Here is a 16,809-nt window from a genome sequence, read left to right as displayed (position 1 = left end):
ACTTCAGGTAAAGAATCTTTGTTCGTTTTTGCTTCTAATGCTTCTGCAGTGTCACAAAACAGTACGAAGAAATTGTACTATTGTACTATTCCCATCTAATGAGGATGTTTTTTTCAGGATGCACTGGTTATTGTTCCCCAATTTAGGGCTGCTTGTAAGTACACCATCTTTGTATTTATGTTTTCTCTTCGTTAGGATATTACTGACATGTCACCATGTCGACTTTTAACCAGAAGCTTTTCAGAGTTGTGTACAACGCCTGTATCCAAAGTCTTAATTTGTCTGACTCATTTCTCTGTAAAAACAATTAGGCAGCAAATGCAACGATGCTCACCGTTTTTACACGTGTGGAGTGTTTTTTCTTTAAACTGGCCTTACAGGTTAAGAAAAGACATGATTATCTTAAATATTAAGAATTTATATTGTCCATGGCTTGATGTGTCTTCGTTCGTATTATATTTGTATCTGTTTAAATATACCTCGAGATCAATAATTAATCAGTACACCTGTTGTGTATAATACGTTATCATATCAGTAAAGATGCCTTTGTTCTGTCGCTTTAAGAATGAGCTAAATTTATACATTGTATATGTTATCTCGTTTCAGGTGTGTTTTCACAGCTGTATATCAGGTGAGTCACTTTCTCGTGTCACTTTTAAGTTAAACACAATTTTATTTAACCAAAGGTGGTTAGACCAAGTAGCTAACCCAGCTACCTAGCAAGTATCCCTTACTAGAACTCTAACTATTGATAAGCTAAAGGTCTCACTAAGGCTAAGGTGCTTTCAAGTGTTGTCATCCACCTTACACATTTGCTCTAGTGGTATCTAGCTAAACTTTGGTTCATATTTCAAAATAGAAAAGTTAAACTCCAAGAAAAAAGTCAAGAAAATTTATTTTTAGCTTATTAAGAAATGTGTAAGTGTGCAGGCATGCACAGATATACTTGTGTGTATCACTTTTACATGCCTACCTCCAACCCTTACCCTAAACTGAATCTAAACCCAGTTCTAACATGAACCTTCAAATCCATAGTTAGGACTACACAGAATGTCCTCGCTTTCCAAAACTGTTGCACACAGACACACATGGAAATATATAGAGAAACACCCAGGTAGTCAACAACACAAACAAACGAAATGGTATGTTGGGAAGAAAAACAGTTTCAAAATCATGTTTTCACATGATTTTCCATAATTTGAAGTGTGATGCTATTTTTTAATTATGTCATCATCTTGTTTCACCATTCTATGCTACAACTGTTAAATGACACACAACTGTTTATCTTGATGTGCCCAAGTCCTGATATACATATAACAGCAGTGTAAGGAAATCCTCATTAATTTGTATTTTCTTTTGCCGGTGTTTGAAAATTTTAAATGTGCACTGTATTTAGATGTAAACTTGACCTTGAGTGTGTGACAGGTGCTAGTGTTTGATGGCACTGTACTTGCCAGTGATCATCATTTGGCTGGTGGCTGGCTCTAAGTTCTGGTTAGAAACCAGACTTGAGTTTTCTCTCGTTGTCACTAAAATCACTTTCATGGTAAAACATTTTACTTGGGAAGTGTAGCAGTCTGTCTAACCAGCTCTCACAGGTATCCGCAGTGATTTTATTTTAATTTTTAAACAATGGCACTGGTCTAAGACTGGTTTTCATCCAGATGTGAGAGCATTGGTACCATGATGCACCAGATATGATCTGAACAGGATTGAAATGTCTTCGGGATATCAGAATCAAAACAAAACACAGTTGGGCATTTCAGCCTGAATTTTTACCAATGCAGTCTGACAGGGATCTCTCCATTAATTTCTTCTTTTCTCTTTTTTGAACAGCCTTTACAGTGGAAACCAGAACCCTGACATTCGATGACTCCTATTATGAGTATGTGCCTGATCGCCTGCAATGGAGCAGTGCAGGGGAACTATGTAAGCACCGCTCTGGGGCCCTAGCCACAGTCTCCAACCCAGGAGAGAACCAAGACCTAACCAGCTTTTTAAAATCTTTGAACATCTCTCAACCTGTGTGGATTGCCAGGAAAGTCATGACGCATCTGACAAGTAGGTTCAGTGTGCTGTTTGTTTACACTTTGTATTAACATATTAGCACCCTTTCTTTTTGAATAGTAGGCTCATTGTTTTTCTTGTCCAAGATGCTTTTCTGCCTACTCACTAAAAAGGGTAATAGAATGTAAAATGGGACTGACGATGCTGTCATACAAATCTCTTAGCCACAGTGAATAAATGTTTCCCAAGTTTACAGTAGGAATAGGACCGCAAAGTGGAATTTTATGATTAGGTTCCATCTTTTCCGAGAGCTGTGCCAGGATTTTTCCTTTATAGTAATGTCTCTTTCTTCTCTCTGCGTGGGGTGAAACCAAAGGTTCCTCTCAGACCCTGATTCTGGAATTCACCGGGCGCTCAGACAGGAGTCATGCCCGTCTCCTGCACAAGTTCCCCTCCATGGGCTCAGTGACCGTTTGCACCCGTCTCCTCTTCGATCCCAACTGCTTTGGAATTTCCACCATTTTCTCTTATTCCATCCAGTCATATATTAATGAGTTCCAGCTCCGCGCAAACCTGATCCAGGGCAAGCCTGTGCAGCTGGCTCTTATGGTGCATGGCATTCATGGGCTTTACCAAGAAGCATTTGACCATGACGACTTCTGGCACTCTGTGTGCGTTACTTGGAGCCAGAATGGTGGACGCTGGGCACTATATACTGATGGCCTTGGGTTATCTAGGGGTGATGGCCTTAACAGTTCTGACAGCATCGGTCCTGATGGTATTTTCATTATCGGGCAGGAGCAGGACACTTTTGGGGGCTCATTTAAGAAGGACGAGTCATTCTCAGGGAGCATCACAGAGCTGCACATTTGGGATCGGGTACTGAATGGCAGTGAAATCCTCACCATGGAAAAAGAGTGCTCGCCCATTTCCTCTGGGCTGGTGTTCAAGTGGAGTGGACCAGACATGGAAATAGAGTCCTCACTTACGAAGCTGAGGGGAGACAACCCGTGTCAAGGTACATTAGTCAGGATTCTGCATGGGGACGGGAGGAAACTGAAGGGGTACCAGAGTCTGAATCAAAGCAAATCACCAATTCTAAACAAAATACAGGAATACTTAACACTGTTAAAAAAAAAACATAACAGAAGAGACTCTAATCTATCCTGAAGGTACACTGTTATAGTTAAGCATTATTTTCACATGCTGTTTACAGTTGAGCTAGTTTGGCACAAGGGCTGGGTGGGGTTGCTATGCAGAAAAACAATCACATAAGAGACCATTTGAAAGTCATTTTGGACTGTACACGTTTCAGTAACATGCCAAGATCTGGGCTGGCCTGATGTGGTGAAACTCCACCCATCTGGCATCCCCAAGCAGGGTAAAATAAATGCTACACATAAATCACAGACACAAGTAGACCCAAAATCTGCTTTGTTTGTGTCTCATTTTCCTATCCAACACTCCTCTCATCTCTCTTATCAGGCCCATGATGATCATGATGTAATTTACATAGATGCTGACTGTAGCTGAAAGTTTGTCTTAAATACATAGAATAACATGCTTTAACTGCTAGACTTAAATAATGGGAAAGCATCACTGAAGCTGTTGTCAGTAAAATTTACTTAAAGTAAATGAAAATTGTTATATGAAAATACATGTATTATAAGACATGAGACACACAGCGTGTTAACATGACCCCCAGAACATTTTATTGCGAATGACAAGATATGAAGTTTGGCCAAGTGAGATTTTGTCTTTTTGTGATTGATTCCAGATTTTCTTTTCGTCATCTGCTTCAGATTAACGTAAGAAAATGCTCTGATGTATAGCTACAATGTGCCAGTGTTTCAAAAGACGTGCAAACTGCCAGGTTCACTAATTTTATTATATAATGTCATAAATTTGCCAACCTTACCCCCAAATTTATGTTGAACATTCGCTCCAGGATATTAATTCATGTGGCAATGCAAAACTGGCAGCCTTTCAGGTTATTCTGCATTTTCAACTGTATTACCTGCACTGAGTAAAAAAGAACACACTGTGGTGAATTACCTATATTACATAAGTTTATTGTATATGCATGTTTTTACACATTGCTGGAATGAATCAGAAACAGCAGCTGCTACACTAATTCAGTGATAGTGTCAATCTGCGCTACCAAAGTTATTATTATTGGCAGATAATCAGTATTAAATTGGGATCAGAAAAAAAGCTTCATTAGGATATCCCTAATCCTTTCTGAATTTGTGGCATGCCTTGGCAAACTTCATACACATAGGAAACAGACACGCACACTTTTTTCTTTCCAGCATTAGAAGTTTAATGAAACTGAAGAAAAGAGGAAATCTGTCTCTCTTGCTCTCCCTTACTCACCCTTCAGTGAATAGGGGAGATGGTGACCATGTAACTGGCAAATGGTAGGGCTCCTAATGCTTCTTGTAAATGTTTTGTAACTCACGTCACTCTGAATCCCTCCCTTCAAAACAAACTACTCCCGTTCTGACATCATGCTCCCCAGTGAGCAATGAAGCTCCAAAACCCTCACTGCCCCACCTGGAACTGAGTGCAGAGAAAGGATAGTGTATTTGTATTCCTCCAGTGATCATCAGTTATAGTGTAGGAATATATTTGCCGGTCTTTTAAAGATTAACTTACTAACAGAGCCAGTGCAGTAGTTGATGAAGGCCTTGAACCTGATGATCTATTTTAGGACTTCAGCCAACATGGCAGTACCTGCTACCCTGTCAAACTCCTTAATTTTTCCCTTCCTCTTCCTCATCAGAACCTTTCAGACATACACTACATATGCCACACTACTCATGCAACTGAACTTTCGTAGTTTCAGTCCTTGTAACGGCTACACGTCTTGTAATCAGCAGTCATTTCTACCAAAGTGTGTCTGTTTTATGAACAGATATCAGCCTTATGCTTAAATCTACACTGATGTTTTAAACTAAAAATTAAAAGAATTTAAGAAAACAAGAATTTATTAAATAACATGAAGTTTATCAAATATAAACATTTTCTAAGTGGTGCTGTGTAGTTTTAGTTTTATGTTGATGTGACAGCGAATCCTCAGCGTGTTTTGTGACTAAAACTGGATTCTCCTGCCTTGAAGTACATCTTGGTAAACTGAATTATTTTTACTTTATCCACACAACTGTGACTGGACATGTATTCAGTCCCTTTTTGATGTTCAAGAATTTAACATTAAGAATAACCTTGACCATTTTCTTCACCAGGTAACTTCACTGTGTTAGCAAATGTGCTCTTGGATTCCGTTCGGGATGGAAATTCTTTGCAGAATCAAACATTCTCCCTTGAGTTCTTCCACAGCCCTCAGTCTGATGAGGATTGTGACATCTTTGACCCTGTTACTGGGGGCTGGAGCCTAGTCAAGTGTGACTCATTCAGAGGGGCTGTCTGCCAGTTTAAGAAAGGTGACGATAATAGAAAATGTCAGTTAATTTTTAAGCATTTTATTCATGATGTAATGTGATGATTTGGTCTTGCAATCCCTTATCCCTTTTTTAATTGTTGTCAAAACTGAAAAGAATCTTTGGCAAAAGCTGTTGTGAGTTTCCTCGCTGTAATAGATTTCATTATGTTGTGTTATATTTGTCTCTGTCGCTGCAGAGGTGCTGGATGTTTTCAGTTTACCGAAGACACCATTCTTCAGTAGTCTGAGCAAGGACCCTCTGACTAAACGCGTGAGTTGGACAGTCTGGCCGTCTGTAGCACATCATCACTTTAGTGGTACAGTATGATAAAGTAACAAGAATCTTTGTGATATTGCTGCAGAAGCATCTCAAGAACTGAGAGTAACACAGTGCATGCTGATATGGTAAAAATATAAAAGGATTTCGCAGCTTTGCAGCAACACAGAATAATGTTGTCATTATGAAGTGTAGATGAAATGTTGGCTATGGTTAAGGTAGAGTTGAATCCTTTCCTTGTCCCATGTAAATGAAGTTCATAACCTCAACTTTCCTTCTTTTCCTCAGGTGATGGAGGAGCTGAGCATCAACAGTTCCTGGAACAGAGATCTGACCTCACTGCAGCAGCTGTCCCAGGCTGTCCTGCATACTGTGGAGGCTGGTGGCCCAAATGCTCTCACCTCCAGTGATGTCCTCTACCTCTCCCAGATGGTTGAGATGGACCTGACTGCACTGGCTAGTTCTCACTCTGCCAGACATGATGCAGCAGAGGTCATGGTCTCGATTGCGACTAACTATGTGAAGGCCGCAAGTTTGATGCTGGAGCCTCACATGGCTACACAGTGGATGGGCCTGACAGAGGATGGGGTGAGGGGGTGACCTGTGTTTATTTGTCTTTGTTCAAAACATTTCTCTGAGGTTGATAATTGATTTGCAGCATATGTTTAGACAGTTCGACTTTTAATTTATGATGAAGACTTAAGTGTAGTCTGGGAAGTAGTAGGCATTAAATCCCTGTTTAATTACTTAGAAAAATAAACCAATAGTGTTTCTGCGTTGCATGAAAGAGCCCTATTTGTAACGTGGGTTTAACCAAACACTGGCTTTTAGATTAGCAAGATCTCCCCACATATTTATATTGCATTTTTGGTCCTAGTTTAAGGGCTGAGGTATCATCTTTTAATCAGTGTTCTTATCCCTGGAAGGTCATCCTTTCTCCTCCATGAATCCAGTTCTGACTTTTTATTGTTGGGTCTATATTTCTCGTACAGGTCAGCGTGGGACCATTTACCATTGTCAAGAGCATTGACAATCTCACTGAAGCTCTTTCAGACATGTTATCTGCTGAGAGAAGAGGCTTCACTCTTTCTACAAAGAACATAGGTAAATAAAAACATCTCAAACACATTAAAGGAAATATCTCAAGAGGCACAATATCAGTGGAGATCGAAGTTGATTGTGAAATTGGAAAAAAGGTGAAAAATAGGATTTCACAGCAGAACATTTTATTCACGAAACTGTCTGACACATTTCACTTAAAGAAAAAAAAGACCAGCATTCCTCTGATGTGGAAATTGCATCAGTGTATTTTCCCGTATGCCTGTATGTAGGCTGTTAAATTACAGTATATTGACCTGCTTCATCCCCTTGTTTTTGATGGTAGCATTTGGCTGTGTAATGTAGATGAATAATAATAATAAAAAAAAACCTCTTCTTGCATTTCTACTGTTATTGTTGATGTGCCTTTATTGTTGGGGTGTCCTCTGTTTTCTTTGCTGCCAGATGTGTACATGAAATGGCAGAGGCTGTCTGAAGATCTCTGTAGTCAAGTCTTCAAGCCATCTGTGGTCGGCTCTCCCGCCACTGGCAGCAGCGGTCGGGATGAGTTGATAATACCTGACTCTGAACTCCAGAGGATACACACGCTGGGTAGGAAAAAAACACACGAAAATGCACTTGTCATAGAGGTTAACCCAAATGAGAGGGAAAAACAGAAGACACATTACATGTGTGTTACATGACTTGGTCCATAGATGACATGCACATGTGCTTACAAAGCTAGTGGTTATTCTTGGCGTGAATCTGTGTCTGACACTGAAGTGATGCTAAACAAAATATTTTGTATCACTAAAGGATATTCTCCATCTCTTTGTCTAATCAGGATATGAGGAAGTGATGTTTATTCATACCCACTTTAGCCATCTGAGTGAGATTGTGGCTGGAGCGCAGGAACCTCCAGTGAGTCACCAAGAGAAAACTAAAAGGTTGGTTGTAGTTTTTTTGCTGTCTTATCTTGTGTTGTACTTTAAATATTCCTGTCTATTCTGAAAAAGAGTCAACTCATAGAAACTCACAGAACTAACAAATATCATTAGCATATTTTATTCACACCCCAACCTTTCTTGATTTCACTTGATTTTTACTTAAATTAAATTTTTTTATATATTTTATAATTGCTCAGTAGTTCAGGGAATCAGTTTTTGCAAACATCTGATCAGCAGAAATACCACAGTGTTTGATTTGAGGTACAGTTAAAGTAACATCTTCCGTAAAAACGGCCCACAAATGTTCAAATCGAAGTGAAAAAGTGTAAAACTATACTTACATACTCCTCTCCTGTTTCATTTGTTGTATCCAGCAATAATTTTAGACTCGATTTTAGGGTTTCTCACCAAATTGAGCACAGCCACCACAAGCCACCACAGAACATGGAAGCATTTTGTCGAATGTCACATTACTTTCAGCACTTGCCATATTTGAAGTTAGTCAGGAGACTTGTCACTGCCTGAGGCCATTCAGCTATTAAAAAAAAAATTCCCTTCATATTGCACATTATAATTGTAATTCACTTGAATTTGAACAAGAATGAGAGATCACCAAAGCTCTAATCATTTTGAAAGAGTAGGAATCTTATGGACACCAGTGGGCACTTGTAGTTTGGGTTGATGTCTTTTATGTATTTATGACCTTTACGTTTTAAGGCAGTTGTAAATGGTAGTCATTGTTGTTCCCAGAATTCTCCCAGGTCACCTGGCTTCTGCTGTCATATCAGCCACCGTCCGTGATACCTCCAAGGCACAAACCATCCCTGTGGCTGTCCAGTACACTCTTTCTTCATCACATGTGGTAAAGTCCATTGTTCACAGTATGATTATTCTGCCCATGATATCTATTATATATATTTGAAAGGTTGGACTAAATCCATTCTAATCTGGGTCAGCTCCTGTTTACAGTCAAGTGATTAAAATCATACAGTGTGTGAGGTTTAAGGGTACTAATTTGGGCCTGCACCTTTTGAAACTTGTTGAGATGGAACATGTTGTAAAAAGCAACCATTGTGTGGGAATAGCAGTTGAATTATAGTTACGTTGCTGCCCTTTGATAAACTCACCAAACAGAGCATGTCACTACAAAGGAATTTTCATCTCCCAGCTAGAAGGAATGGCTTCTATCCATGTCGCTTTTGGCTGGTTAGAGTCCAGAGTAATATATCAAGAGTGAACTAGAAAGAGAAGAAAAACAAGTGCAAACATATGTTTCTGTTTCTAGGTGGAGTATTCACAACGAGTTTCCCCTATTTGTGCCTTTTGGAATTTCAGCCTGATGTAAGTTTGACCAGCAACACATAAACAAAAAGTCACATAAACAGCCCTGATAAATTAATGTTTTATTACAATAGAGATTTAAGCTGTTGGGTAAATGATGGGAAGGTCATCTTTTACTGTGTACTATTAATTATTAGGATATATTACTACATTTCTCTGCTCTATGAAATAAATGGTTGAGTGTGTGTTTCTGTGTGTCTGTGCCATGTATTGTACTGTTTAGGGATAGTCATACCAATAGCTGGTCCGGTGATGGTTGCAGGGTGACCTTTGCCGGCACTGGTGTCACTTCTTGTCTATGTAACCACACCACCAACTTTGCAGTGCTGATGAACTACCTGGAGTCGAAGGTAACTCATGACGATGCTGTGAATTCTATCATACATACTGACTTAGAGGTTTCATGAGGAGAAATTTGCTTAAAAGTCAAACCTCAAATTTACTGTGGTAAAGGTTATGAAAACGTATTTAATATTGATCATATGTGGTGTTTTTTTCCTTCTTGTGACAAAATGTTTGACAGTCAATTGATTACAACAATTTACATCTAAATCTAAATTTTGCTGATGATAAAATCTAAACCTTTGATATGATTGTGGATATGATTTGCAGTACACTATATTAACCAGCAGGTGTCACTCCCAGTGTGCCTATTCTGTTGAAAAATGCATTGGTAGAACTGTTCTTTATGTTTATCCAAAATACATGAAAGACATTAAATAAACAAAAAGTAAAATGATCAGCCGCACTTTGATCTTTTTAAACTGTACATTTTGGCATTTAGCTGATACACAAATTCATCTATGAAGTAGGAAGTTTTTGTCTTTGAGAGGACATCCTGTGATTTTTCGGTTATGGAATGGCTGCTCATTAACCACCAGGCCACTGACATGGATCTTCTTTCTCTTTTTCTCTCACTCCCTAACACAATGACTGTTCCCTTATATCCCAGTGGAGTCCTGAGGAGCAGCTTATTTTGACCAAACTGACATTCGTCGGCTCTGGCGCGTCTCTGTGTGCACTGGTGGTGACATTGATGCTGTTCACTGTGTTGGAGTGAGTAGCTGCTTTTCCTGTCCTGTCCCACTTACCACGACACAAACAGCTAAATGGTTTCTGTCTGTTTGAGCCACTACACACAACTAAGCCACAGCCCTTTTTTGTGTTTCTTAATACTGCAAGCAACATAAAGGTTATACTGTATATTAACAGTCACTTGTTGTCAAGTGCAATTACTACAATTTAACACATTGGTAGTATTGTCTTGAAAAAACAAACCAAAAAACATATATTGTATAAATGGTAGGTTCACCATAGCAGTGGGTTAAGTGCGTGTGGCTGTACAAAGTTTTGTAAATGTAAAACACTTGAAGCTCATTATGCTCCTTTTCAATGACGCAAAAGCAAAAAAGTACTGTAAATATAATTTATTATTATAAGTTATTTATGTTTCATGTATATATTTTATATATATGTGTGTGTGTGTGTTTATATAAAAAAAATTATTGGAAAGTTAGTTGAATTAAAGTGTATATATAATCGGGTTTTAGGTAATTATTTCTGTGCCAAAAACATGACAATTGTCAGGCATTTGAGAAGTTAAGAATCTTAATTTTGTCTGCGAAAAGAAGCTGTCAAAACCAGTTAAACTTACATTAGTAATAACAACAATGTGGAATCTGATCAACCATCAGAGTCAGTTTGAGGTAAGGGCCAACCCTATTGGCCATGTTTGATTTTCCAAATTGTTTGGCTCTGAGTTAATCTGCCAATCGAATTGCATCAATTAATTTAAAGTCAAAGAAATTGGTTCTTGCTGTCACTCAAGATGTGTATACATTATGTTTGTAGTGAATAAACCACATGTAAAGTTGATAGTATTTTTTAAAATTGCCATGTTAAAATGAGCCATGCACAAAGTCATGTTTTAGAAGGTAAATACATTTGGTAATAAGAAAGTCAACACTCCACCGTCAGATCTCCTCATGCTGTTTGATGTAACATTCTCCCATACACTAAAAAAACCACAAGATAACTTATTGGCGCAGTAGTTGGTTTGCTCTGTTCCTAAGGCTGCTATGAGTATTGACCAGTGCTAATGTAGTAATTACTGTTGTCTACATGTGGGTCCACTCTGAAGGTTTATGGCAGCGTTCAGCAGCTGTTAATTAAGATTAGGGTCACTGAGGGATCACAATCAGCTGGAGAGGAGCTGCCCTGGCGATTTATGACTGTCCTGAAATCAGAGAGCGCAGCCATGCATTTCACACATGCTGGTGTATGATGTACATGCATTTGTGTACTTAAATACACACACAACACATCCACACACACACACACACACACACACACACACACACACACACAAAGCAGAGGCGTACATGTCCCCAGATGCATGCATAATCACACAAGAAATTATGGTGATCACAAGCAGCGATGCAGATATGAAATGAGTCTAAATAGGCTGAACCCATCAGGAGGTAATGGAAGGCTCTTCATTTAATTTACCTCTTTAAAGCAGTTCAAGCCGTCTGTTTCATTTATGTTATTTATGAAATGGAAATATTTTCCAGCATAGTCTTGAATTCTGAATACTTTATATAGAAAAATTAAATCGGTTATCAGCCCAGCAAGAAAATATACTAGAAAACAAACTGAAAGTCAAACAGTAGTTGCATATTGCAAGTTTAAATGTGACATGCTAGAATGAAAAACATAGTCAGATCTGGAACGATGCAGCAGCACAATCAACAGGATGGAAACTTAAGAACAAGTAGAATCCATAACGTGATTCAAAGCGCTCAAAGTTAACCAGATTCAGGTCATTTTGTATCCAAAGATATTACTAATTTCGTGACTCTAGAAATGGAAATATTGATACTAGCTCTGTGGCAGAGTAAAATATCAGCTCAAGGCTTAGCTATGAATAAATACAGCTCAGACAAACTGAGTGAAAAATTTCCACTGGCAGAGAGAGGTTATATTGTCAAGTTATCAAAATGATCTACTATGTGTTAACACTTTTTTAATCAGTGTTTGTAATACTGTTGCTTATATTTAATTTTCAAGGCAAGATCTGTTTGACATTATGCCCCTCTCTTTCCATAGTATCCCCAAATCCGACAGGACGTCCATTCATAAGAACCTTTTCATCGCTCTGATCTGCGCTCAGGTGATTCTGCTTTGCAGCGGCTCAGCCATTCACAACAAGGTACGGGCAGACAACTAAAACATCTGCTTATTTAACAATGAGTAGGATTTCATGTTGCTCTATCCAAAAGGCGGGCTGTGGACAAATGAGAGTGAATGACAGACGTTAAGGCAGAAGTCATTTGCTGATGGTTGACAAATACATGTTGGATTCTGACGAACTTTGCATGAAGAATAAATTGTCAGTTGGAAATGGGAGCAGCTTAACAAAGGATAATAATTTTCCTTAAATACAAGCAAGTATTTTTTTTTAGTAAAAGTTAGAATATTGTTATACTAGAAATTTATGACAGGTTTCACAATAAAACTCAAGTAATTTAAGTCCTGATTTGGAACATTACAATCTTCTCAATACTCATTTCTTCATTATCAATGACATGTACAATACAAGCTTTAGATAGCTGCTCTAGATAATGAAATTTTAAATGGTTGTTAAGATATTTGTCACCTTCCCACACATTTTAATGTTAAGCACTGTAATAGCTGGGTTAATGAGATTTGCATCAATAACTGAGGTTCCTAGGCATTTGATGTGACATAGCTGACCACTACTGTCAAATCCATCAGTCTTAGTGGTCACTCAATTGCTTGTAGTTGGTTTGACCCCTGGTCCTTTGACCCCAGGTCATGTCAGGGTGGACTTTACCCCTGGGGGCAGATGGCCACTTGTTGGAAATTTATCAAATGGTTTCATATGTGTGTGTGTGTGTATATATATATATATATATATATATATATATATATAGGCAGACTGGTAATTTTTTTAGCTCATAACAAGGTTTTTTTTAACACATGGTTTTGGCCAGTCCGGAGCCATTTACAGTTAATTAGTCTAGAGTGCTTCAGTGTTTTGCTGAAGGATAATTCAATAGATGATTGAATAGTATATACTGTTGTTTAATATATTTTGTAGTTGCAGGGAAATAATCTGTGGTTTTTCTGTTTTCTGTTTTTTTTTTTTTTTTTCTGTTCTCTGTTTTTGTTTTTTTATATCAGCTAATGGTAATGTCAGATGAGAATAAGCACAATATATTTTCAACATATTCTTTTATATTATTAATATAAAACTATAGAATTGGTAAAATTGTGAATAGGATTTGGAGATAAAAATTTTGTTAACAGAGTACCTTTCCTAAAAGCATACATCAATGAACACTAATTTGTGAGTTTGGAATTGTAAGTGGTGTAAATGGGGTATTGGTGACCACTGCCACCTCATTCATTCTTCACAATCATGTGCTGCCCTTAAACAATCCATCAGCAACATATAGTTTGACCTCTGACATTTTGTGTTTGTGTGTTTCAGGACAGAAGCCAAACCTACCTTTTGTTGGCTATTGAAAAGTGAAATGCATCTCATTCACTCTGCCATAAATTCTTCTAATTGATTTTTATAATGTCAGACAAGTAATTTGTGAGGTGATTCTTCTATATAGAGCACAAACAACTATTTCTGTAAACCGAAATGTAGTAAAGAGTTTTAATTTCCAAAAATAGTCGTAGACAACGTGCTTGTGTAGATCCTAGATTCATGTTTAACATTTCTATGGAACATACAGTATGTCAGTTAAATGTCCTTTGGATCACTACAACCCTCCTATGTGCGCAAATTTGCATTGGATTTTTGTAGGCAGAGAATTTTCCACACAAAATATAACCTCTGCAAATTGTGTAAATTAATGCAATAAACCAATTGTACCTCAATACATAACCCAACAGGAAACAGGCACACTTTTCTGATTATGCTTATGACTAGTTGCCTGGTATGATTGGAGCACAGGAATTGAAGCTTGTTGCTTATTGTCACTCAGGAATCTCACCTTAAATGTAAAATGTAATGTGCATCCGTCTGCGTTTTGATAGGTGGCGTGTACACTTGTGGCGGCACTGCTTCATCTCTTCTTCATGGCAGCATTTAGCTGGATGCTGGTGGAGGGTCTGCTCCTCTGGAGCAAAGTGGTCGCGGTCAACCTAAGCGAGGATCGACACATGAAATATTACTATCTCATCGGCTGGGGTAAAATGGCTTAACAGAAGCCATATCATTCTTTTCACACTCGTACAGTGAATGTGCAGGATTTTGTTGTGATGGTTTTTGACACATAATGATAAAGGACATGTTAAAATCGTGTATGTAAACTCACAAAGAGTCAGATTACCCAGTTTTTTCTTTTTTATTAAATGTTCTTTTGAATTGACATAACTCTAACTCTAACTGATTATGTAAAATGTATACACCATAGTTGTAGAAGGATTAAATAATACTTCTCTGAAAGTATAATTGATACCTGCTTACGTTTGTGGCCATTTAAATCACAGTGGTCTCTTACTGTAGCCCCTTTTTCCTCTTTTTCTACGTTTTGCTCATATCCCTTCCTCTTCCTGATTATCTTTTCTTGCTGCTTGAATTCCTCTTCTTTATTCTTCTCCTCCACTTTTCCCTCTCTCTCCCTCCCTCCAGGTCTGCCGGTGCTGATAGTCACCATCACACTGGCATCGGCCTCAGGCAAATACTCAGCCGACGGCTACTGTTGGCTCAGTGTCCAGAATGGCGTTATCTGGGGATTTGCTGGGCCCGTCATCTTCATCATCATGGTCAGCAAATTAAATCGTAATCCTCTCATGTAGCCTGAAATAGTTCAAATACTAGGCACATTTAACCATTGTGTACTTGTAATTCTGTCCTGAAGAGCTCCACATTAGACTATAGAAGCTAATGCTACCAATAACGGTATGATGTCTCCCATTAGGGTTACGAAATATTTTTTAAACAGCAGTCATTAAGGACATGGGTCTCTATTTCATTACCCACAGATATATCAACCAATATTCCTCTTTCCCTTCTCTTTTTCTCTCCTGTTTGGATTTGTATTTTCTTAACTCTCATCTTTGTGCAGATTTTCTCTGTTCATCTCTGTCCATTTGTCTTTGCCTGCTCTCATTTCTGTATCCTCCCATTTATTTCCAGGTAAATATCATGATCCTGACTCGGGTGGTGGTCATCACCATATCCACAGCAAAGAGAAGGTCCATCATGCTGGCCATGGGCACCAGTCCTGTGGAACAAGCCTATGAGCAAATCAGGTACTAACCACAAGGAGGTGCCATTTGTCCTCTTTTCTAAGATTATTCACCCAGGCCACAGGCCTTGGAGCAGACAAGCTATAGTCACTGGGCGTCAAATAAAAAGCAGCTGGAAGATTTTATATTGGATTTGTCATTTGAAAACAGCGAGGCACATTTATCTAACAAGATAGGAATACATTTTGAATGGATTGCATTAGTGCTGTACATATAAAAGGCTGCAAGCTTCAACCACTTGTAATGGTTAAAACTCAACACTCAAAGATACTAAAGCACTAAGCTTTAGTATCTTCGAGTGTTGACAAAGAAATTACTCAAATATAGGTTTTCTGATGTGTAAGGCCAGTGTTGGCTTTATTAAATTTAAAAGCTCTCATTGACCTGTCATTTTCATTTAGTTCCAATGTATTGACACTGTATTATTCCTGAAACGTTGCGTAAATATTATAGAATATTCATCAAAAACGTGATTTATCTGACGGTCTTATCCTTACACTTGCTGTAGTGGAATTGCTTGATTTTACTATAATGTTATAGTATTAGAAACGGGCAATATCAGTTGCTGTCATAGTGATGTTATTGGTATATTATAATTATGAATACATTTTAGGGGGTGTTGAAGATGTATAATATCAATGTAAAATACCATCTCTTGGCAGCTGCTGTGTAAAATTCAAATATTAATATTCCAAAATGTGCTCTGAAATATTTGGTTGGGAGAATTTCTTATCCCTTGCAATGATGAGATGCAAGAATATATACATTTTTATTTTTAATTTTATATACATTATTTGATTATCTAATACTTATTGCTACCTATGGGCTAAAAGATAATGAAAATTGACAATACTATAAACCTGCAATATTTTGGGTTTTTGCAGTATACAATGAAATGAAAGGAGAAAAAAAGAGATTGATATATGTAACGTTATACATCCATACAGTACACTTGTTTGCTTGTTCTAATTGTTCTATGACTATTTTTTTGAGTGATTGAGAATGATTGTAACTGGTCATTAGAAGTGCAGTTAAACAACATGTATATTTATCAGCCTAAATAACTGCATGTTTCTTATCAGACGGACTAGATCTTGTGTTAGATTACTCAGGAAATGGTTGACTTCATTTGTTTTAATATAGAGTACCACTGAGTGTGATTTCAATGCAGAAAGAATATCTTGAAAAGCCTTATCACTGCCATTGTCTTGCACTTCCTATTTTTTGGCACTGGTTTTAGTTTATCAGAGTGAAAGTCTGCTGCGTGTGATCCAGTAGATTTCCTACAACAGGCTTGTATATGATCCTATCAGTGAAAATTGTTAAAGTGTATATGTTTTTTCACTACTTCAGCCCACCGGGGCTCACAGTAGGTGCTCTATGAAGGTTTTCAAAGCAGGCCTTGAACCATTTGGCACCCCTGGGTGGCAGCCGTCTTGGAAATTCAAACACATTCCTCCGCTGAA

The 16,809-nt window shown here is 38.0% G+C and overlaps 1 protein-coding gene across 1 annotated transcript; it reads left to right on the top strand.

Annotated features, from left to right (window-relative positions):
* LOC111234673 (adhesion G-protein coupled receptor D2-like) lies at positions 1-15,353 on the top strand. The gene is made up of 19 exons (XM_022762860.1): positions 1-7; positions 118-154; positions 607-631; positions 1,837-2,061; positions 2,384-3,025; positions 5,253-5,450; positions 5,647-5,720; positions 6,015-6,314; positions 6,719-6,830; positions 7,230-7,376; positions 7,609-7,711; positions 8,462-8,573; positions 8,997-9,052; positions 9,276-9,402; positions 10,005-10,108; positions 12,161-12,263; positions 14,126-14,279; positions 14,724-14,857; positions 15,231-15,353. The coding sequence occupies exons 2-19, from the start codon at positions 119-121 to the stop codon at positions 15,351-15,353; spliced, it is 2,775 nt and encodes a 924-aa protein (XP_022618581.1). The 5' UTR covers positions 1-7; position 118.
* Positions 15,354-16,809: the final 1,456 nt, after the last annotated feature.

Source organism: Seriola dumerili, unplaced genomic scaffold (assembly GCF_002260705.1).
Source record: "Seriola dumerili isolate Sdu_G_001 unplaced genomic scaffold, Sdu_1.0 BDQW01000002.1, whole genome shotgun sequence".
NCBI lineage: Eukaryota > Metazoa > Chordata > Actinopteri > Carangiformes > Carangidae > Seriola > Seriola dumerili.
Note: the sequence above shows the minus strand (reverse complement) of the source record. Positions and strands in the feature narration are given on the sequence as shown.

Excerpts from the sequence above, each read along its gene's own strand:
- LOC111234673 (XM_022762860.1), top strand. The coding sequence starts at position 119 with ATGCACTGGTTATTGTTCCCCAATTTAGGGCTGCTT. Across the intron at positions 3,026-5,252 it reads GGGAGACAACCCGTGTCAAG|GTAACTTCACTGTGTTAGCA; the intron begins GTACATTAGTCA and ends TTTCTTCACCAG. Across the intron at positions 6,315-6,718 it reads TGGGCCTGACAGAGGATGGG|GTCAGCGTGGGACCATTTAC; the intron begins GTGAGGGGGTGA and ends TTTCTCGTACAG.